Below are 23,233 nucleotides of genomic sequence, written 5' to 3'. Positions count from 1 at the left end.
CCCCAAACTTCCCTTTCCCGGGCCACATTAACCAGCTCTAACTGGGGGATCCTGAGGCGTTACCAGGCCAGTGTGGAGATCTAATCTCTCCACCTGGTCCTGGGTCTTCCCCGAGGCCTCCTCCCAGCTGGACGTGCCTGGAACACCTCCCTAGGGAGGCGCCCAGGGTTCATCCTTACTAGATGATCCTGAACCACCTCAACTGGCTCCTTTCAACGCAAAGGAGCAGCGGCTCTACTCCGAGTTCCTCACGGATGGCTGAACTTCTCACCCTCTCTCTAAGGGAGACTCCAGCCCCCCTCCTGAGAAAACCCATTTCGGCCGCTTTTATCTCCGTTAATATTTTATACACGTCTCGATGGCTCATTTAATGTATGTAAGTGTCGAATTACATTTATATTTATGTTAAGATACAAACTTAAGCTTTTTTTTTAATTGCTGATATCATATTTTTTCAGTGTACAAATATCCGCTGCACCTGATTTAACGTTTCACCACTGTGACAGAGGCGAGTGTCTGAGGCGTTAAATCCCCAGCAGTGTCGGATACACAGGAAAAGAGAGAAGCCAGGTGCAAAGGTGTCGTTTTGAATGTCATATAGCTTTGTACGTTGCTTTGTACAGTTCAAACTTGAGCTTCATGTGTCCAACACTGCGTCATAATAACTAGTTAAGATCGGGTCTATTTTAACCGGGGATTTTTACAACACCTCTGTTAAGATTCATTAAATGATGGATCCTCCAAGTCTACAGGTTAAATACAGTAATTCAAGCCTAACCTTCAGCTCTTGAATCCGTCAGTCATGAAGCCGCACTGTGGTGTGTTTACAGAGGGCGACCTGCCACCTTCTGGAGTCTCTGTTCATGACGGCACACAACAGTTGCATGCTGTGTTTTACATGAAAGTGACTCATGGATTTAAAGCTAAATGAAAAATCTTTCGACACTTTCAATTGCTAACAAGCATTGGTCAGTATTGAGGTCATTTTTTTAAAACCTCTTCACACCAACCAGTTGATCTCACCTCCAAAACTCACTCAAACTACCATAACACTTCACGCATGTGTCAAAATAAGCTTTTCGGACCCGAACACTGACAGCACAACAACATTTATCTTTCATGTTTGAATGATTTTTCACATAAATCCGTATTTCATTACAGAATAAGACATTTTCACTTGAAATCACAGGACTGCAGTAATGGCAATTACAAAGCAAACAACGTCTTCGCTATAATCACACATAATAACTGCACCATTATGGTTCTGGTCACAATTTATTTCTTCTTTTTTTAGATGAATTTCCAATCAGCTATGTTTGGAATTATTATGTTTTTTATTATTTTTTAAATATTCTGCTAAGTATTCTTTTTATATGTTTCAATCTGGCTACTGCAGAACTGTATTTGCCATTATTCTGTTTTCAATGGCTTTTAAAAAGAAAAACAGTGTGTTAGCATCAAACAATAACTTGTGTTTAAAAGATTATATTCTTTCAATGAAACAACAAAATACAAAACACAGCGATCGACACGAACCGCTTCAACCTTAGTTGGAGCTGTTTGCCTGTGTTTGTTGAAACTTTTCAGCGAAGAACACACAGATTACAGCAAAGATGGGTTTTCCGTGTCATTCTCTTTGGTTGGACCACAACAGTCATCTACTAGAATCTTGTTTCCATCCTTTTAAGAAAACTCCAAAATGCTGTAATAAAATGCAACGTATGAGCGACCAAAGAAACCTTATGGGTGGAAATATCTGCAAAACAAAACGAAGAGCGGACAAACTTTGTTCCTCATTGCTGACTGAAGAATTGTGCAAACGAGCTTCACACGGGTTAATTAATATTTATGAAAGTCCTTTCCATCAGTTGTGACGAGATGTTTTTCTTTTGTTTAACACAGTTAGTCCGGTGTTCTGTCTTTCTTTGAGATCTGTGTTAACCGTTTTTAAAAAGGGCGTCTTAGCAATCGGGAAAAACTGTAATAGCCAGTGTTGGGAAAATTCACTTTCTACACGAAATAGTTCATAGTTCTTTTATTCAATATGTTGCTGCAAGCTTTTAGTTTTCAGAATTATTGCCACAATCTATGTAGAACCACAGAGAGCAGTTATTTTTATCAGTTATAACTTTTAACTGATGTCACCCTTAATGAAGTGTATGAAAGTTGGGCTTTCCACTTTACTCAAAGGCTGCAGGTCTCCGTCAGTACACTGTACCACCAGGTTGTCCAGCTGTGGCTGGGAGATGACAGCGGAGCCGCTACTGTACGCAGTTAATGGGATTTGGGTCGAGGAACTGTCTCGACTGTCTTGCACATACCTTGAAATGCCGGGTGCTTCAGTTCAATGTGCCGTGTCAGGTTTGCACAGAAGTGTAAGGTGTTTCCTATCCTCACCGAACTTGTCATACAACTCATTTAAAAGATCACACGACGCCTCCTTGCTGATTTGTCGCCTCCATGCTGCTGTAGCCTCCATGCTGCTGTAGCCTCCATGCTTTTGGGTGAGACACTGGTGGCAGGTGTTACCCATATTAAGGGTTATTTTAGCCTGGGTTTCCCCTGGAAGGCTGTATAGAAATCAGGCGCCCTACAGAACAAAGTTAAACTGAGAGAGCGTGTCGTTCACAGACACCAGGATGAACGCGTTCACAGTAACATTCATCAGGCAGAATACAGTACGTTCAGTCACCAAAATATGAACAAGTTCATGAACTACAGTTCATGAACTACAGTTCAGTGAACGTGTTCAGGCACAAAACTGGTAACAGCAATAGTTGAAAGTAGTAAGCAGAGTAACTTGATTTTATGAGCGGTGATTTTCAGTGAGTACATTAACTGCTGGTCACAGGTCTGCAAAGTAACAAACCACTCAAGGCCAAGCTTTACAGCTATTACAGAACAGATGAGAGGTGTGTAAACACAACGCGGAGTGCTTTTCATGCTGCACTTACATCACTGTAAAGCACCACCACAAGTGGTCTGATGCTTTTTATTAATGGCTGTAGCACATAATAATGATTAAAAGAACCACCATTGGACAAATTCATTAAATCTATTTTACCTTATTGATGGTGTCATAATACCAACGGATGCACACAGGTAACGTACAAAAGAAACCTATAATCATTACGCATACTACAAAAAAGAGCCATAATGCAGTCTAATAATTACTTCATGATATTATACTATTGGGGGCGGTAGTAGCTCAGTCCATAGGTGACTTGGCTGGGAACCGTAGGGTCACTGGTTCAAGTCCCTGTGTGGACCATGTATGGAGTGTGGACTGGTGGCTGGAGAGGTGCCAAGATGCTGTTGAGCAAGGCACCGAACCCCCAACTGCTCGGGGCGCTGGTCACTGGCTGCCCCCTCGCTCTAACATCTCTCCTTAATTGTATGTATAGGTCCTGTCTGTGCATGTGTGTGTATTTCGGGCCTGTGTGTGTGTAACATGATTAATAATAAGAGTGAAAAAATTCAATTTCCCTGTTGTGGGATAAATAAAGTAATTCTTATTATTATTATTATTGCAAACACACTCAAATGCTGATTTTAAAGTCATGTAGTATGATTTAATAATATAGAGAGCAAGAAAAATATCTACTTTTGGTGTTTTTAGATTTTTTTTGGCAGTTTTTCAAGCCTTTATTATATAAGATGGACAGGAAATGGGGTGAGAGAGAGGGTGGGGGAGACCTTCAGCCTCTTTTTATGGTGTGACCGCTCTTACCACTGTTCCACCGGCCGCCCCAAAAATCCCACATCTAATTAAAAAAAATATACATTGTGTTTGTACCACTACGAAAAGTATTAAAATGTATGGGGTGCATTTGTTTGGTGAATTTTCAATGGCTGGATACTGGGTTTGAATATAATAGTGTTGTAATTAGACTTTATGTAGTTGTATATTTTGTATATTTAAAGTTATATAAAAAGTTATATGTTCCAACCTTCCCAACTTCAGTGACCGGCCGCACAAAATAAAGGTTTTTGTTGAAGTGCCTTGGTTATTTAAAAAAGAACCAAAAAAAGGACATTTCAGAATAAATCAAGTATTCTTATTTTGTTCTCTAATTATGATCTCCAGTGTATATTTACTGCTAATTCAGTACATCTTAGATTCTCTGCAGTTTAAACCAGTACGAATGCTCAGTGAGCGTTATGCCTATGACAGTCATTTTAAATGAGAGATGTTCATTTCATGTTATACCAATGCAGCTTTTGTACCCAGAAGTAGTAAAATATTGAAAACATGGAGCCAGGCCATAAGATGTCACTGACCTGAACTCCTCTGTGATAACTTGCAAATTGCATTATCCCCCTCATCTGCATTAGAAAGGAAAGGTGACGAGTGTATGTGATCAACACACACACACACACACACACACACACACACACACACACACACACACACACACACACACACACACACACACACACACACACACACACACACACACACATACACACACACACACACACCTGCATACAGCAGCAGGCTTCTTCATATATTGCTGTTTTCCAGAAGCTATATATGCAGACGCCTATAAATGTTTTATTAGGAAAGTAATTGACAATCCCAACAGGAGATATTTGTATCAAATAGTCAGTTTCATACCCAGATCTTGTAGCGCAGGGGGGGTATGCATCCTCCATACTGATTAGGTTTTTAGAAAAGGCAATGACAAAAAATGAAAGGAATCATGGTTTTCATGTATTTCCAACACACTGTAGCGGATTGCCTCAATGCTCTTTTATTAGCGTGCCAGTTGGTGTTTAATCAGACAATTGAATGGTTAGGTGCGTATTAAAGGTCAATCCCCACATGGATAAATGAATCAGTGTTAAAAGGTGTTAAAAATCACCAGACAGAAGGATCACAATTATACAGCAGTAATCAGTGTAAATCAGTGTTTCACACAATGAGCTACACTCAGCATCAGAAAATGTCTTTGAAATAATTGTCCAAATACTGTTCTCTGACAGAAAAATCACTTTAAGATTTAAGGCACAACAAAATAAAGAAAGAATTTAAGTTTGTTCAATTCTGTTTTAGCTGATTTAATAAAGGATCTCTGATAAGTTTCAGTTTCGTTTTTCCCTTTGTTAGGAGTGGAGCCTCTTCCCAAATAACTTAACAAACTATCTTTGGGGGGCTGTAGCCAATCCCAGCTGACATTAAGCATGAGGCAGATTACATCCTTGACAAGACACCAGTCTATCACAGGGCTCACAGAGACGGACAACCATCCACACGCACATTCATCTCGGTGTGGGGCGGCCGTGCTACCCACCACACCATCGTGCGATCCACGTTTGTTAGCCACAGAGCTTATTTTCTGCAAAAACTCCAATGGAAAAAACCCATCGGCAAAAATAATGTCATCCCTTTATCATTCTTTGCCGAAGAGAAGTGCGGATCGGGAGGGGAATATTTTGTGCGGCCCTGCTAAAAAAGAAGTAGTCAACAACAGACCGAGCGCAAGAGCTAGCTTACCACATTGTACTGCATGGCTGACATCGGTCAAACATAACTCCTCTTTTGATTAGGAATAAACCACCCTCCTGTGTGAGCTGCCCATAGCTTAATTTGGCAGGCCTACGCTGCTCTATTTTAATAGTGGAGAAGTTATACTGGTAACCACTGTCCTTAAGTGGACCTTAGGTGCGACTTGTTGCTGCTCATGGGGGAATTGTTGAGTCTCTGTTAATCATGAATAAGTCATAGAGTGTGGTCTTTACCTACTCTATGTATAAAGTGTCTTGAGATAACTTTTGTTATGATTTGGCACTATGAATAAAATTGAATTGAATTGAATTGAATTGAATGTAGGAAGTTTGGCCTCAAAACCCCTGGAAGTAGTGTGCTATGTGCATGCTGCCCCTGGGGGAATTGTTGGGTCTTGACCTACTCTATATATAAAGTGTCTTGAGAGAACTTTTGTTATGATTTGGCACTATGAATAAAATCAAATTGAATTGAATTGAATTGAATGTAGGAGGTGTGGCCTCAAAAACCCTGTAAGCAGTGTGCTATGTGCATGCTGCTCCTGGGGGAATTGCTGGGTCTTGACCTACTCTATATATATAGTATTGAGATAACTTTTGTTATTATTTGGCACTATAAATACGATAAAATTGAATTAAGTATTGTAAATAAACCATCTTACTCTACTGATAATAATGTCTAACAATCACTGCATTCATGTCACGTTCCAAAAGAACACCTACACTGCTTTCAAAAGCATCAGCGTAATCACTTCAATATTAGCATAAGTGAATGTAGAACATATTCACAATCAATGAGAGCATACACATCAAATCCACTAAGGTAAATCTCATATAATGAAGGTTTGCATTGTCTTTTCATTTAAAACATGTGTGCGGATTGATTTGCAGGTGTATTTCATGTTCCGCGCTTTCCTCCTGACAGGCGATGGATGAGTCGGAGGCCTGCGCGCTCCCCGGCGGCCTGGCCAGTGTGAAGAAACAGTTCGAGCACCAGGAGTTCGCCTCTTCGTCCTCTCAGTCCAGCGTCGCCCAGTTTCATTTCGAGCAGAGAACCGTCCAGGTGAGACAGGAATCGCCCGTCGCTGCTTAACAGCTTTGTGCAGTGAGCATGAAGTGATAACATCATCAGGTATTAAATACACAACACCTCCAGAGATAAGTAATTATTAGAGATCGTGAGGATAACACAAGAGAGGGCCCTTTTTCTTCCTCCTAGTCAACAGGATTTGGAAGACAGAGTACCGCTGGGCTGCCTGGCTCCGCGTATAGTGAGAAACTTATGAACACTACTAAATGATTTACATTCCACTGTAGCTCTTTATTGGAAAAACTTGCCTGCCGTGGCTGCGGGGCATTCTCGTAGGTCAAATCAAAGGGGTCACCTTGAACTTTGCTCAAATATGTGGCGCTGTCATCGAGTGCGTGAGGAAAATGCCAGAACACGTTAGCAGCCTGGCACTTGGCTGGATCTCAGTGGAAGTAAGGTCAACACCCCCTCCACCCCCCCACCCCCACCCCGTCCGCTCAAGCGGGAAAGCAGAGTGGATTCATCGAGCACACGAGGACCTTGAATGCTAAATATTACAGAGGGGTTTGCGAGAGGAGGTGTCTGTTTGATCGAGTTATCGCGCGCGTGCCGCAAAAGCACTCTGTGCTCAGGCTCTCCGTCGCAGGTGTAATATCTGAGCTGTCGTTTTCAAACTGCTTGTACATCAGGGAAGATATTATTATTCTGACATAAGTGCTTTCAGAAGTACAGAGCAGCCCAGCCCCACACATATCTTTCAAGTTAACAGCATCGAGTACAAGTACAATCGTGTGAATCTCACTGGAGGAAAATGGTTGATAGTTGTAGTTTTGTTTATTGAATTTATTGCTTTTTCTCTCCTGCACTGAAATCCTCGATTAGTGGAATTTAAACGTACAGTTCCCCAGGAAGCAGCTCCGTAATGGGAAACATTTGTTGCAGGCCACGGCGGGGATTATTAAGCTTCTCCGCCATGTAAAAATCACTCACTCATCTGTTTCTCCCAGCTAACAGTCAGGAGGTGATGAGACCGCGGAGCATGTGTGCGTGTGTGTACGTGTGTCTTTGTGCACGTATTGTCAGTGTTAAAGGGGATTTCCACATTTCCACTTCTCTGCATTTGACAGGAGATGTCCAGCTCCTCGGAGGTGACACTGAGAAGCAGTGCCAGAGAGGTCATTCCCACCACAACCCTCTTTCACAATCAACAAGAGGTACGCTCACCATTTGTCACACAGCCGCACGGCGAGCACCTCACAGGCTGCTAATAAACCCAGTTCTTTGGTTATTTCTGCACTTTCCGTCACACTTTCTGTGCTCTGAAGGCTTTAACTTCTCGTCGATTGAAAACAGTCGGAGGCTGCAGTAAAGTGTTAATGTTTTTGGTTTTTTTTCCACAGGTGACCCATGATGAAAGAGTCCACCAGAACAATGTGGCTGCCAGTTACGGGAACCATTACAATGAAACAGGTTATTCCGCTCATGGCTTTTGTAGAGTAATTTGCAGCAGTTTTCTTTTTTTAATCTCAGCCCTGCTTGTGTCCTGTATATTAATGATTGTTCCCACCACAGCGGAATAAGGGATGAGCTATGAAAATGAGTTGGAGTGCAGATGATTTTCTATTCAGTGCATAGCAGCAAATCTAATCAGGGCAAAGTCAGGAAGGTAAAATATTGGAATGTGGAAATTGGGCAATCACCGCTGCATGGTTTAGAAAATGAAAACTACTCAGGTTTTTAATGAAATGATTTATTTCTCTTTTCAATCCCCCTGAGCTCCCTCAGTGCGAATGACTTAATGAGGCAGCCTTCTTCTTCTGTCTAATTCAGTTATGCTCGTCGGAGGAGAGGACCTACCAAAGGTTTCCACTCAGGCTTTGAAGCAGCAGTACGAAAGAACGATTGAAGAAGCCGCGCCAGCCAAGGAAATTAAGGTAATGATGTTGTCTGTTTATGGAAATAGATGATAGTTTGGCTTTTTTTCGTGAGTTATGAGTATGAAGATGAGGCCACGTCATGGAATAATCAGAGGAAAACTGCCCATGCGATGAGTTGATAAAGAATAAATTAGATTGGATAAAAAAAAATTTAAACACAGCCAACTTCTGAAACTTTTTTTTTTTTTCAGTGTCAGAAGAGAAAACCAGATTAGAACGAGAACTCACATTACTGCAGATAAAATGATCTTCAATGAATATTTCAATCAAGTCAGTAATTAGACAGAACACTGACTCTGGGTCTGGCACACTGAAGATGTGTCTGTTTTTGTTCATTTATATCCAAATAAGGTTTGCTTTTTGCTGCTTCTGGATTTGGAAAATTTATTTTACGCGGATGCACAAGTCATAGAAATGAGATTTATAATGATTATGGTCATACTTCATTTTCTGAATTTCTTTGTACTTCAAAACTGTCTTTTCTACATTTTCTAACTTCAACACGACCCTCACTATCCCTTTCTCCTTGAACCACATGCAAACCATAGGTTGATATGGATTTCAACCAGTTCCAATGGACACCGGTTAATCAGTCCTCCAAAGCTTCAACCGTGACAAGCTACGACACCTCCTCCACCTCCTCCACCTTAAAGACTGCCACTGCCTCATCAGTAGCGTCTGCCTCATCGGCGGCTTATGGGACGACAGACTTTTTCCCTCCCCCGCCATCCAACCTGTTACAGGAAACCAATGAGAACGCCTCTTCCCATGCTCAGGAGACAGCGTCCCAACATAAGCACGCTGTTTCTAAGGAGCAGTACTTCAAACACAAGAGCACGGCTGAGCTGAAGCGCCTTTGCAAGCATATTCATCCAGAGGTCCGCAAGAACATCGAAGAGGAATTCTTGAGCGAGCTCACCGAAGCGCAAAAGAATGAGTTAGGAAGCGAGGAAACGGTGGGAGACGTCCAGCAGGCGTGCTATATGTTTGAAAATGACGGCAACGGCTCGAGTAATTGTTCCAGCCCTGACAGAGAGTCCGTGGAATGGGATGAGATCCTTAAAGGCGAAGTGCAGTCCAGGCGCTGGATGTTTGAAAACAAGCCGCTCGATACGATCAAGGATGACACCCCGGATGAGGACGAGGCGACGAATATTGCCCAACAGGAAATCATCGCTGGCAAAGATGTCAGACACACAGCCTGGATGTTTGAGACTCAGCCCATGGACGTTCTGGGGACAGAGGCTTCCGGTTTAACCGAGCAATCGCTAAAATCAACTGAACTCGCGAGAGGAGATGTCCGCACAGCTACGTGGCTTTTTGAGACGCAGCCACTTGACTATCTGAATAAGATCTACCAAGAAGACGAGCAGGAGACAGATGTCGTCGCAGCCCAAAGCATCGCCGGCGGAGATGTGAAAACCGCTAGATACCTTTTTGAGACCCAGCATCTGGATTCCCTTGGTAAAACAGAAACCATTGAGGAGAGCCATTTCCTGAACTTGAAGTCTGAGCTGGAAGAGATCAAAGGGGATGTGAAGACAACCACCCGCATGTTTGAGACCCAGCCCATGTGTGTCATCAGGGGGGATTCAGGAGAGATGCTGGAGATCACCACCATCCGCAGGGAGGAGACCGAGAAAGGAGACGTCAAGACATCACGCTGGATGTTTGAAACCCAGCCTCTGGATATTATAAAAAAAGACCCGGCGATGGTGAAGTTGATATTTGGTATATCGATGGAGGACAACATTCAAGGCGGTGTGAACAAAGGTAGATGGCTTTTTGAGACAAAGACTCTCGACACCATTAAGGAAGAGGAATGGGAGAGTTCCAGGAAGCAAAAGGAAGACATCATCGGTGCTGATGTGAGGAAGCACTGTTTGGTTTTTGAGACCCAGGCTATGGATACTCTGAAAGACAACGCAAACGCTAGACCATTAGTTTCAGAGGAAGTAGTCGGAGGCGACGTTCAATCTGCCAGGCATCTGTTTGAAACAGTACCCATGGAAAATCTGAAAGAGCTGCTTGAAGTGGGAAAACTGCAGAAAATGGTTGCATCTGAAGAAGAAAAGGGCGACGTGAGGCATCAGAAGTGGGTCTTTGAGAGCCAGCCACTGGAGAATATAAGGGAGGAGAAGAAGGAGATTACAAGAACTGTGAACGTCAACGCTTTTGACAAAGGAGATGTGACCAACTATAAGGAAAAGTTTGAAAGTATGGATTTAAGTAAGTGTGAAGGAACGCAGAAAATACAAGTTGAAGGCGTCACAAGTGGATCTGTCAAATCCAACAGAGTTCTTTTTGAATCTACCCCTATGTACGCTATGCAAGACAGCTCTGGTCATTACCACGAGGTGAAGACGGTGAGGCGTGAGGAGATTGTGAAGGGAGACGTTCGCAGCTGCAGATGGATGTTTGAAACACGTCCAATTGATGAGTTTGATGAAAGCATTAATAAGTTTCAGATCATAAAAGGTATATCCAAGCAGGAGGTCGAGTCAGGGGATGTCAAAACCGCCAAGTGGTTGTTTGAAACTCAACCGCTTGATGCCATTAAATGCGTCAATCATTTTGAGGATGAAGAACATAAAACTAAAGAAGCTATCGAAATTGAGAAAGGAGACGTTAAGACTTGCAGGTGGCTATTTGAGACTCAACCGATGGATGTTCTGTATGAAAAGGAGGAAAAAAGCGAAGCCGACGTCGAGGAAGTTCAAAAAGGCGACGTCAAAACGTGCACTTGGCTGTTTGAGACCCAGACACTCGATAACATACGTGACCATACGGAATCCGAGACCATTCTGAAAACCTGCACAGTGAAGCAAGAGGACGTCCAAGGAAAAGACGTGCGACTGGCCCGCTTCCTCTTTGAAACGGAGAACCTGGAAAACATCACAGGCGAGGACAGCAGTTCTTTCAGGAGGGTTACGGAAATCGACATTGACTCGGGCGACGTTTCCAGGATGAAGTACATCTTCGAGAATCGCTCCTCGGACATTATGAGCTCCACCTCCGAGGAAACAATGCAGAGGTTGAAGACGCAGCAGGCCGAGGAAATCCAAAGGGGAAACGTGGTCAATTGCACCTGGATGTTTGAGCATCAGCCAATTGATGCCATCCACGACGATTCCACAGAGGTGAGGGAGAGTCGCACCATGATTGACGTTCAGGGCGGTGACGTCGACAAAGGGCGCTTTATTTTCGAGACATACTCTCTGGATCAAATTAAAGAGGAGTCCACTGAGACTAATATTTCTAAACTCACTAGTATTTTTAGAGATGAAGTAGAGAAGGGGGATGTGAAAAATTACACCATGATGTTTGAAACCCAGCCACTGTATGCCATCTGTGACAAAGAGGGCCATTATCATGAAGTTACTACAGTTACCAAGGAAGAAATCATTAGAGGAGATGTGGTAGGGGCTCGGTGGCAGTTTGAGACAAAACCTCTGGATTCAATTAGAGATACAGAAGAGGTCTATGTTATTAAAGCGGTGACTGAGGAAGGCATCAACAAAGGAGACGTCAGCTCTGCAAGGTGGAGGTTTGAGACGCAACCTCTGGATGAAATCACAGAGGAAATAAAAGTCAGGTCAAAAACAGTCGCAGATATCCAAGGCGGGGATGTGAAGACAAATACGCAGCGATTCGAGACCGATGAGATGTCTCAAAAGTACATCAGAACGGTTAGCGTGAGCGAAATCCAAAAAGGCGACGTCAGATCTGCCACGTGGATGTTTGAAACGCGCGCCATTGATGAGATCCGCGACGAAGGCGCCGAGTATGACGGCATGGAGAGAGTGACAAAAGAGGAAGTAATGAAAGGCGACGTCAAACAGTCAGTGTGGCTCTTTGAGAAGCAGCCCCTCGACAGCATCAAAGAGACTGATGGCACAGAGCTTGTCGTTACGAAGGAGGAAATCCCACCGGCCGATGTAAAGACAACAACATGGCTATTTGAAACCACTCCATTCCATGATTTCAATGAGAGCAGCATGGAAAAGACAGAAATAATAGGTAAAAGCATTAAAGAGACACTTGAGGAGCTTTACTGTCAGAAAATGGTGGACTCGCAAGGTGTTCTTATTGAGGCGGACGAGATCGGCGATGTCCGTATGGCAAAGTACAAACTCATGAACCAGGAGGCCCCACAAATCCAAAGAGAAGAAATAATCAAAGGGGATCTGAGCAACATAATGATGAACCTCCTGAACCGCAGGGAGATCGCTGAAAGGGGGATAACTATTGACAGCGAGGAGCGGGGCAACATCAACACCACGGTGAAGCAGCTATTCAATCAGGAAAGGGGAATCAATGTAGAGAAAGAGGAAGTTGTCCGCGGCGACATTCAAGAGGCCGTAAACAACCTGCTCAAAAACGAGGGCTCATCCAAACGCGGCATACTGATTCAAGAGGATGAGAAGGGAGATGTAAGGATGACTATCTATTCCCTCTTAAATAAAGGGGAGCGCACTAGCATGGAGAAAGAGGATGTCATTCAAGGGAACGTAAGCAAAACTCTTCATCGTCTTCTCTCGAACTCAGGAGGAGAAGACTCTAAAAAGATAAAGGTGGGGGACACGGAGAGGGGTAACGTCAGCTTTTACTCCACATGCATTGAGTCGGGAGCCTTGGATTACCTGAAGCAGCTTCAGCACGGACCCGATGACACTCAGGAAAAGGTGGAAAAGGAGAATATCATCGGCGGTGACGTCGAAGAGACGAAAATCTTGCTGCAGAAGAATCAGCAGCACGTTGGTCGCACGGTGGCAGAGGACGATATAGTTCCTGGTGACGTGCACAGCAATGTTCAAGTCTTTATGACGGAGCCTGCCGTCACCTACAGAAATCTAGAAAAAAAGGATATTGTTAAAGGTGACCTCAGCGCAGCCCTGGATTCACTGACCCAAGCCATCAATCAGAAAGTGGTAATAGAAAAAGAGGAGGTGGTGAAGGGAGACATACCCACTACATTGAGGTCTCTGGAGGAGGCCCAGCATCAAGCCAAAGAAATGGAAAAGCCTGAAATCGTCAGGGGAGACATCAGAGGTGCTCTCGAGTCACTGGAGAAATCTGTGACGACCAATACGGAAGCGAGTGTTGAAGATCTAGTGCCAGGTGATATCAAAGGGACCCTAAAGTCCCTGGAGGAAGCAACGCAAGCTGTGAAAGAGATTGAAAAAGAGGAGATTCTCAAAGGAGACATCCACAATGCCATGCAAAGTTTGCATGAGGCAACAAGTGAGAAAAAGATTTACCAGCATCAAGTGAGCGAGCAAGGGGATGTTAAAGGCACTATCCAGCTCTTGCTCGAGCCGACGACTTCCTCCAGAATGCAGCGCAGGGGGAGCATTGAAGGAGACGTGAAAACATCTATAAAATGTCTTTACGAAGGACAGGAGACAACGCAGGTGGAAAAAGAGGAAGTTGTGAAAGGGGACGTTCAAGGAGCAATAAAGAATCTAATGCAAAGGAAGCAGTATTCAAATCTGAAACGCACACATCCCCCCAAGAAAGCAAAAGTGCCCGTGAAAAATCCATTAACTGTAAAGCAAGTGGAGCATGAATGCTTACATGAAGCCAAGAGTGAGAGTGCAGCAGTCAATTCAGCCCCCGCTGTGAAAAAGCTCTCTCAGAGCAGTGAGTCACAGAAGCACACACAGAGGCACAGCGAAAGCAAATCCGTGAAAACACAGGTAATAACCCAAGAGGACCACTCTGTCACTGTAGCCAAAACATACAATACAGCAGGGGCCTCTCAACAGAAAAGCATGAAAGAACAGAAACAGAAAGCGCTGCCCCCACAGAAAATACAAGCTCCAAAGCCTATTGCGGTAAAACATAAACAAATGACTAATAATGATCAAACAGAGACGAAAGCAGCGAATGTGAATGTGATGAAAGAGGCGCAAAACACATCACAGACCAATATTTCAAAAAAGCAAATATGTGAAACGAAGACAATCAAACAGGTGCAGACGACAGTGACGGAGAAAACGGTCACTCATAAAAAAACGGAGCAAACGCACAACATGAAAAATATCAAGAGTGATTATCGCAACCTTGACATGAGAGGGAAAGGCGTCATACAAAAGGCGAAGCCGGAGATTCACTTCCCCCCTCCTCCTTCTTCACCACCTCCACCTTCAGAGTCGGAGCTCTCCCTCCCCCCGCCGCCATCGCCGGTGCTGGAGGGCCCAGCGTCCCCCCCTTCTATCATGAGGCAGGACAGCGACCTTCCACCTCCGCCGCCTCCGCCTCCCATGGAGTGCAAGTCGGAGCCTGAATTTTTCCCTCTTCCTCCCCCTCCTCCGCCTCCACCCTCTGTGGGTGGCCAAGATTTTCTTCCTCCGCCTCCCTCGCAGCAAGAGCTGAATGTCATGCCTCAACCTCCGCCCGCAAAGCTGGGCAAACCCATTGGCAAACCCATTGGCAAGCCGTTATTCAAAGTGCCGAAGCAACCAGAAACACAGAAACAACCCATACAAATTAAACCCAAATGGCAGATAAAGCAACCAACTCCTCCACCACCTCCACCTCCACCTCCACCTCAGCACCCTCCTGATCAAGCAGAAACAACAAAGCGTAAGGAGGAAGCTAAAGTTCAGGAAGTGAAAAAGGAAACGATTCAACAGATTGAAACTCGCAAGCACATTCAGTCTGAATTAACAGCAGTGTCATCAACAAAAATACCAAGCATCCCAGCTGCGAAACCAAATGAGAGCCCAAAGCCGCCTAAAAAAGTGTTTCCACCTCCTATTAAACTGCCTCCACCTCCTGAACCCACTCCAGCAGCAAAGCCTCGACCTTACGCCCGCAAATTTAAAACCCCTCTCATGCTCGCGGAGGAAAGGTACCGGCAACAAATGGAGAAAGAAGAAACCTCGAGGAGCAATGTCACATCTCCCACTTCTCCGCCAATTAATATACCCTCTTCTGTTTCCGCAGCACAGAACAGAGAGAGAGAAGTGGCCACTGAAGCGACAAAAGCAAAGACAGAAGAAGCTAAGACTGTTTCCAAAGAGGAAATATCGCCTGCCAAGAAAGCCCCTTCCCAGATCCCTTTGAGCAAGCCATTGATCTCAGTGGTAAATAGGAAATCAGCATCTGGATCTTCAAATGCGTCCTTAGATAAAAATCATGTTGCCAGCGAGCACTCCTCAGAAAAAGTGCTCGCCTCAACTGACATTGTTAAAAAGAGTGAAACTGCACCCAGGACTGTTTCTGTTACCCAGTGCAATCGCGAGGCCTCAAATATTGAAGTCCAGTCATGCTCGAATGTGGTCACTTCTTCCGTCACGGAGCAGCAGCAGTTTATTAAGAAATCCAGCACCAGGTCTATCACCGCCACACAGAGTGCTGTCCAGCAAAATGTAAATCTTCAAAGCCACAGTGCGGTCACATTGAAATCCGAAGATGTAAAGAATATTAATGCGCCTCTGACACAGGATGGGAAAATGAGTCCCTCTCAACCCACTAAAATTCCAAAGGTAACTCCAAGTTTCAAGGTGAAAACCTTCAAGATGCCGACCGAGAAGAAAGAAGAGAAATGTGACGGCGCAATAAAAAGCGAAACGCATTCGCAGCAGGAGAAAAGTCACGTGTCGCAGAAAAGCGAAACAAAAGTGCATCAGAAAAGCAACCAGCTGACGTCAGCGAGGACTGAGATGAAAACAGAAATAAAGGTCAATGAGAAGCAGAGTCATTTGACCCCACCTACAAAGGAAGTTGAAGTGGAGGTTCACGTGAAAAAGGGAAAGCAGGTGCAAAAGACTGAGACTGAAGTAAAGCTGTCTCCGTCGGTTACTGCTTTAATGCCTAAGGTGACTAAGATAACATCTGGGGCAACTCATCAAGGCCATGTGTCTGTCTCCCAAAGTCAGCAGAGCGTGAAGGCAGAGCACATCCAAAGACACAAGGAGGTGGTTGTGACTGAGAGTGTGGTGCAACAACAACGCCTTCAGAGGAAAGAGGCTGTTCAGGTGCAAAAACAAATAAAGGTACAAGCGGCAGAATCGAATAAAATGCAAATCAAAGCAGGGAAGTCTAAAGGTGAGCCTAAGGATGTGTCTGTTCAAGGGACGGGCAGAACGGCCCATAAAGACGGGGCTCATTCTGAAGAAATCACAGATTGGGAGAAATGTAATGTAATGCAGAGGCTGCTCGCTCAAATCAAAGAGCTTGAGGGCACACCAAGCAAAATAGACTCCAACGCTGTCAGGATGATTATAAGTGAACTCCCTGACTGGGCGATGGGCTCGGATGAGAAAAAGAATTTAGGTGAAATTGCTAAACAGCAAAATAAGAAAAAGCTGAAAGAGATGATGGCCTATTTGAAAAACAATTTTCAAGCGAAGCTCACATTTTGGGAGGAAAACTTGACAGCTGTGGAAAAGCGGGGCAAAGAGAAAGAAGAAGAACTGCCAGCCCCTTCGAAGCCAGACGTTTTCAGCGGCGGGACCACAAAGATATCGAAGATCAGCATCGGCTCGTCCAAGAGTGAAAGGAAAGTGGTGGAGGAGAAAAGGTCACTTCAAGAGAGAAAAGTGCATCAGGAGCTGGCTGAGGCGGCTGATCAGAGAGTGTCCTCCCCGTTAGCGAGCATCCGCAGCCCCTCGCCCACTTTTATAAGTATTGAGTCGAGGAGAATAGACTCGCCGTTAAGAGTGACCCCTTCCCCTCCGCCCTACAAGGCAGTCGGGACACCTCCGCCTCCTCCTCGCAAGTCATACACGCCCACATCTACCTTCAGCAGGGCCACGCCGTCTCCCACCCTGAGCCGCTCAGAGAAGCTGATGAAACTAAGGGATACCACCTCCAAGCTTTCCCGCGGCACGACCCCTCCGCCTCCTATGCCGGTGCCAGAGTGTACCGCGGCCGAACGAGAGCAACCTTCCCCGTTCCGCGACAGGAACACTCCCGTAGAGGGAGATCAGCAAGGAATGGCGGACGTCGCTGAAATGGTGGACTCCATGACGACTGTGAGGGATAAAAAGTCTTTCTTTGAGGACGCGCAGAAGGCAGAGGTAAGCAAGATGTACTTGCGGAAGGATCCCATCGATATCCCCGAGCGTTTGGGACCCGACAACGAGGAAGGGGCCGAGGCCGTGACTTTCGACCTTCTGAAAGAGGATCTCCCGAGAGTTGATCTATCTAAGCTGGTGAATAGATTTGAATCCCCACAACCAAAAGTCTACTCCAGAAAAGACCCTATTGTCATCACGGAGAGGCTTGGGAGCGATACAGAGGACGCAGAGATTGACGCAACGAGGCCCGACGAGATCCCGTCATTCAATGTCAAAGCGATAAAGGATGTGTTTGAGACGGGGGAGCACAGCTCTCAGGCCGCCCGAGAGCTAAGAGAACAAATAGAAAGAAGAGAACCCGAATCAGCCCATTCTGAGCCAGTGGGTCACTCCGAAACGACAGCGGTCACCGAGCAATTCTGCAGCATCGACGACTTCGGGAACGTGATGAGCGAGACAATGAGCGAGATGCATTCCGAGAGCTCCCTGACCCGCGGCAACCCTCCGTCCTACGCCGACGTGGTGAGAGGCGCGGTTCCGACAGTCCCCGTGCCCCCCGAGGCCTCCAGCGAGGAACTGCTGAGAAACTTCCAGCAATCGTGGGCCGAGAGCCAAGGAGTTTTCCAGAACCTTGGTTTCAGTGTCACGGAGCAGAGGACCTCGCAGATCGTAACGCACCAGCAAGAGACTTTCGTGACGGGTAAAGCGAGCTGCGGAGCATGAGGATACTAAACCGGCCTGACGGTGTGTTTAACATGCTTTGTGTGTGAGACGTTTGAGGCATCGCCTGCATTGTGTGGAAAGAAAAGAAGTATTAACATTGTTTTGACGTTGTTATTCACAAGGCACGATTTTCCCCTTTGTTGTGCTTTCTTTTATTTGAAACATTCACATGAAGAGTGGAGCTGCAAACGGTTTTAGTTGCTGTCTGTTTCACAGATTTTAATATTCACAGGTTGCACTTTGGCGTTTCTTATTAATGCGTATGATGTGTGAAGCTGGCAACATATTGAACTCATATTTCTCAGGGCCTTAGTGTGCAATGCAGAGTGCTTAAAATGGCACTAGCAAGACAAACACAGTCAGTTTGATTCATTTTTATTCTTTAGGTGAAGATAAGGCTTCATCTTTCATCCCGTGTTCATGAAGTGAATTTCAAAATAAAGTTGTCGAAGCTTTCGGAGTAATTATGAAAATCGCTCCCAGACCTTCAAACATTTTGTTTTAAACAATTAATTGCAATTTGAACGCCAATACTAATCACATTGCAGTACATTTTCTAACACCTGGAAGGATTAAAGTTTGTTTGTTCCTTTTAGTTCTAATAATATTGTCGCTTACCTGGAAAGAGCTCTGTAATTTGATAGCAATTATAGATAAAATTGGAATAGCTCCATTTAAACCTCCGTAAATAGAAATTAATTTCTCATTCGTCTCACTTTAAAACGCTCTCTTGGTGAGTGTTTCCAAACCTGCAGGTTTGCAAGTGGTCTCTTTAACCCCCACAAGGGGTCACAAGCCAATAAGGTTCGGAAAACACTAGCAATTGATTGGAATTAACCAATTAGAAGTGTAGCAACTGAACAGATTTGTTTTGCCTATGATTTGAACCAAATAAAATGGGGTTTTCCAGAAAGTGAAAAGGAACTGAAGACCCTGTAAATAACAGTGTCACCTTGTTTCTTTGCAGAAAATTCGAGTTCCAGAGTCCGAACTGTGCAGGGTGTGTCGGAAGAGGGTGTACCCGATGGAATCGCTGATCGCAGACAAACAAAACTTCCATAAAATCTGCTTTCGCTGTGAACACTGCAGAGGCAAACTAAGGTGAAGCAACTTCGCAAAGCAAAAGCGTGCGTTTGTTTTTTCTTCACACTACTTAAACCTCTTGTTTTCTTGCTTTTTTTTCTCTTTGAAATAGCCTCGGTAACTATGCCTCTCTCCATGGACGAATGTACTGCAAGCCCCACTACACGCAACTGTTCAAATCCAAAGGGAATTATGATGAGGGATTTGGACAGAAACCACACAAAGAATTATGGAATAATAAGAACCAGGAGGGTTCAGCTGAAAAGACAAAAATCAAATCGCCGTCACCTGAAAAGAAAGTCATGGATCCCAGGTATTCCTCTGCCCAGAGCACACCAGTCGCTCAGGATAATGACATGAGAAGATCAGAGGATGAAAGCAAAACGCTCACAACTAAGATTTCTGTAGTGTGGCCTCCTCAATCAGATTCTCCAAAGAAATCCTTCAGTATAGAGGAGGAGCTGAAGTTGGTTAAGCCATCATGGCCCCCTAAGGAGGACTCAGCTCAGGAGAATGAACACCTTATTAATCACCCTATGAAGCCTGCATTAAAGGAGAATGACGTGCCCGTAGCTCAAGTACTAAATGGACCCCGGGAAAATGACACGGTGCAAGAGAGTGCCCGTTTAATGGCGAATGTGAAAAAGCCTGAAGAGACTCCAGCACAGTCAGAGGCTCCAGCTTCCCCTGCAGCAGTCGCTGAGGAACCAGCGAGTGTTACTCACACTCGAGAAACTAAAGAGTCAAACAGTGGCTCTGAGGCTGCGGCACAAGTGGGTTCTGAGATGGACTATGAAGTGCACCCCGGAGTGGAAGAGGAGGAACGAAGCGCAGGGAATGGCGGCGGAGTGGCGGAGAGCATGAAAGTGCCGGCGAAGATTGAAGAAAAAAGCATAGAAAGGCTGGAGGAAGTGACGGTAAATGGACATGATGGGCGGGTAGATAGTGCAGCAGGTGAGAAGGAACGCCAGGAGGAGATAGATAAAGAAAATAATGACAGCGCGAACAACGGGAAGGCAGTAAAGGTCACCTTAATAGATGAGGAGGCGGCGGCAGGACAGGCGCTGAATGCAAACTCCAACAATAACAATAATTGTGGCCAGATGCTGCTGGACGAAGACATCCTGTTTCAAGGGCTTAATGAGGATGAGGAAAAGACATATCCGTCATCATCGGTCTTTGTGACGGATTTGACGAGAACGGCAGATTTCTCCCAAGCTGATCACAGTGAAGAATTCAAATGGATGCCAAGCGAAGTGCTGCAATTGGCACAGAGGGACGATGCTTTTGTGCCAGCGGGTGCCAAATGTACTAAAGCCACAGACTGCTATTCAGACACAGATTTCTTCACAGAGACCGCCGGGGGAACCTTCCCTTTCAAAAACGAGGCCACCGAGCCAAAGATTAGCACATCAAGCTTCCTGGAGGACGTCTTCGCCGGCCTGAGCACTAGCGGCTCCAGCCTGCTATCTGATTTTGGATCAGGCATTTTCAGTCAGCAGGCCGGGGAGACGCCCGGGGCGTCAGCGCTGGATGACCTTTTGGATTTCGGGATGAAGGCGGGAGAAAGCGCAGATAAAACGGGTGACGTGAGGGGAAAAGATGAGAGCGGTGACAGCTTCGACGGCGCTTGTCTCTGGGCGGACGACGGCGGCCACGACGCCCTGACAGTGGAGGAGCAGATCAAGAGGAATAGATACTACGACGAGGACGACAGCGACAACTCTTGAACTCTTTTTCAGCCCATTCAGCTAATAATCAGGCAGGAGGAGCACACGTAACTTCACATCTATGTCCATGGAGAGATGAAGTGATTTCAATCGAGTGTTTTTGTACTGAGTTTTTAAAAATTATACTTCAGCTCTTTTATTCAGTATCTAGCTTTGTGTGATTGATTGCACCTGGTGTGCAGGGAAATGGAACGTGGATATTTCTTCTCGTATGTTACTTAGTATGCACGTCTGTTTTGGCTGACTGATGGAAACAGGGCTATATTTTCAAAATGTACAATATGTGCATTCATTGCAATGGGTGTTTTTCTTTGAACGAATGACCGCCAGCTTTCTTTTTGCATCTGAATAAAGAGGGTTTTCCCCTATTCTCACTTCTATTATGTCTCATGGTTGAAATAAAGCTTCATGAACTTGACGATATATGACTTTTTAATCAGGAAGTGCACAGACACGCGGGAGCAGTAACGGTACTCAGCTGTGTTCCCTATGTGTGGATGGCTAGCTTGAAATATGTCCTACCTAGATAACACACAGTCCAGCTGAGATCTCTTTGGTGAAAGCTGTATTGATTTTCACTGATAGAGCAGGCCTGTTATAGGAGTTACAGATTTTTCCATTAGGTGGCTTTTGTCACCTCTGACAGATCCCCCCCCCCCCCTTCCCCTTCTCACTTACACCTTGAACACACGGGGTAATTGGCTGCAAAGAGAATATACCGCACATTTTAATTACACGAGCGAAAAAACAACAACTTTTGTGTCAGAAAAAGTGATATTTTTTTACGCATCCAGGGCCAGTCTTCTCTCTACATTACGCTGACAGCTCCTTTAAGTCGGAGCAGAACCGTTGCTGGTTCAATAATTCAGCATCTTCTCTTGAAATGCAGTTTGGCATCTTTTTAATTGGGCCATTTTTCCCCTTGTAACGTTTTCATTGACTAGCCAAAGTAGATGCAATTTTGTACATTTTTTAATCCTTTTAATCTTCTGCCAAACAATTAGAAAACCCAGACAACTGCCCGTACCATCAGATAGGAAGGGCGACAATAATAAAACTGCCCATGCACAGCTGGTTTATAAACCCCAAATGGTGGGTCAGTTTACAATGAAACTGCAGATTTATCCATAAGCCAACCAGGCTGTTTTGGGGCCAGATATGGCTTGTTGCCTGATGGATCACCAAAGCTTAAAGGGCATTATTTATATTAGTTTTAATTGTATTTTACAACACGGTGGTGTAGTGGTTAGCACCGGCCTGGGCCCTTCTGTGTGGAGTTTGCATGTCCTCCCCGTGTCTGCGTGGGTTTTCTCCGGGTTCTCCGGTTTCCTCCCAGAATCCAAAAACATGCAGGTGTTAGGTTAATTGATGACTCTAAAATTGCCCGTAGGTGTGAATAGTTGTCTGTCTCTGTTCGTCTCTATGTGCCCTGCGATAGACTGGGGTCCTGTCCAAGGTGTACCCCGCCTCACGCCCGATGTCAGCTGGGATCGGCTCCAGCACCACCCCCCGACCCCGACCCCGGGATAAGCGGTTGAAGATGAATGAATATTTTGCCCCTCAAAGTTCACTGAGACAGAAAGTCGGGATTTATCCCAGCACCAAACTAATCCCAAATAAACAGCAATATTCCTGGGGTTGAAAGCGACCTTTGCATGTCACGCCCCCATCTCGCTTGCTCCTCATTTCCTGTCAACTCTAATAAAGGAAACACAGTTTGGGGGAAACACAAGGAGGGGATTTTATATTCTAAACTGACAGTAAATGCTTAATTTGTCCAACTCAGACACGCTGCGTAGAGGAAGGGGTCTTTTCAAAGCAGGTTCAGAGAGGAGGAGTGATTATTTTCATTATCCATTAATCTGCCAATTATTTCTTAATTAACTCATTCATTCGTTATTAAAGGTCCCACGTTGTGAAAAGAGAGATTTCCATTTGTAATTAAAAAGCGGGTCATGGTGCTGTGTAAATACTGTGAAAGTATCAAACACTCAATATACAACTTATTGAGAAACTGTGCCTTTAAACGAGCCGCCAGGACTTCCTTGTGGTTGTGATGTCACAACTATACTATCCGGCTGTTCAGTCTGACGTAACACCCTTTCAAAATAAGATTTCTGGGTCCAAACCCTCTGTTGAAACAAAAACGACAACATGTGAAGAATTACAATCACCTCTTTCGTCAGTCGGACA

At 44.9% G+C, this 23,233-nt stretch overlaps 1 protein-coding gene across 2 annotated transcripts in view; it reads left to right on the top strand.

Moving 5' to 3' along the window:
- xirp2a (xin actin binding repeat containing 2a) overlaps nucleotides 1-19,562 on the top strand; it is a 59,096-nt gene extending 39,534 nt beyond the window's left edge. For both annotated transcript variants that reach the window (XM_083937891.1, XM_083937892.1), the window contains 7 exons: nucleotides 6,434-6,571; nucleotides 7,666-7,752; nucleotides 7,939-8,008; nucleotides 8,369-8,472; nucleotides 9,024-18,204; nucleotides 19,195-19,328; nucleotides 19,423-19,562. In XM_083937891.1, the coding sequence (XP_083794017.1) occupies nucleotides 6,434-6,571; nucleotides 7,666-7,752; nucleotides 7,939-8,008; nucleotides 8,369-8,472; nucleotides 9,024-18,204; nucleotides 19,195-19,289 (9,675 nt within the window). In that variant the 3' untranslated portion in view covers nucleotides 19,290-19,328; nucleotides 19,423-19,562. The remainder of the gene's footprint in view (nucleotides 1-6,433; nucleotides 6,572-7,665; nucleotides 7,753-7,938; nucleotides 8,009-8,368; nucleotides 8,473-9,023; nucleotides 18,205-19,194; nucleotides 19,329-19,422) is intronic.
- The last annotated feature ends 3,671 nt before the right edge of the window (nucleotides 19,563-23,233 follow it).

The sequence above is a fragment of the Echiichthys vipera genome (genome assembly GCF_963691815.1).
Source record: "Echiichthys vipera genome assembly, chromosome: 23".
In the NCBI taxonomy this organism is placed as follows: Eukaryota; Metazoa; Chordata; class Actinopteri; order Perciformes; family Trachinidae; genus Echiichthys; species Echiichthys vipera.
The sequence above is the reverse complement of the archived record's forward strand: the minus strand, read 5'-3'. Positions and strand labels throughout refer to the sequence as shown.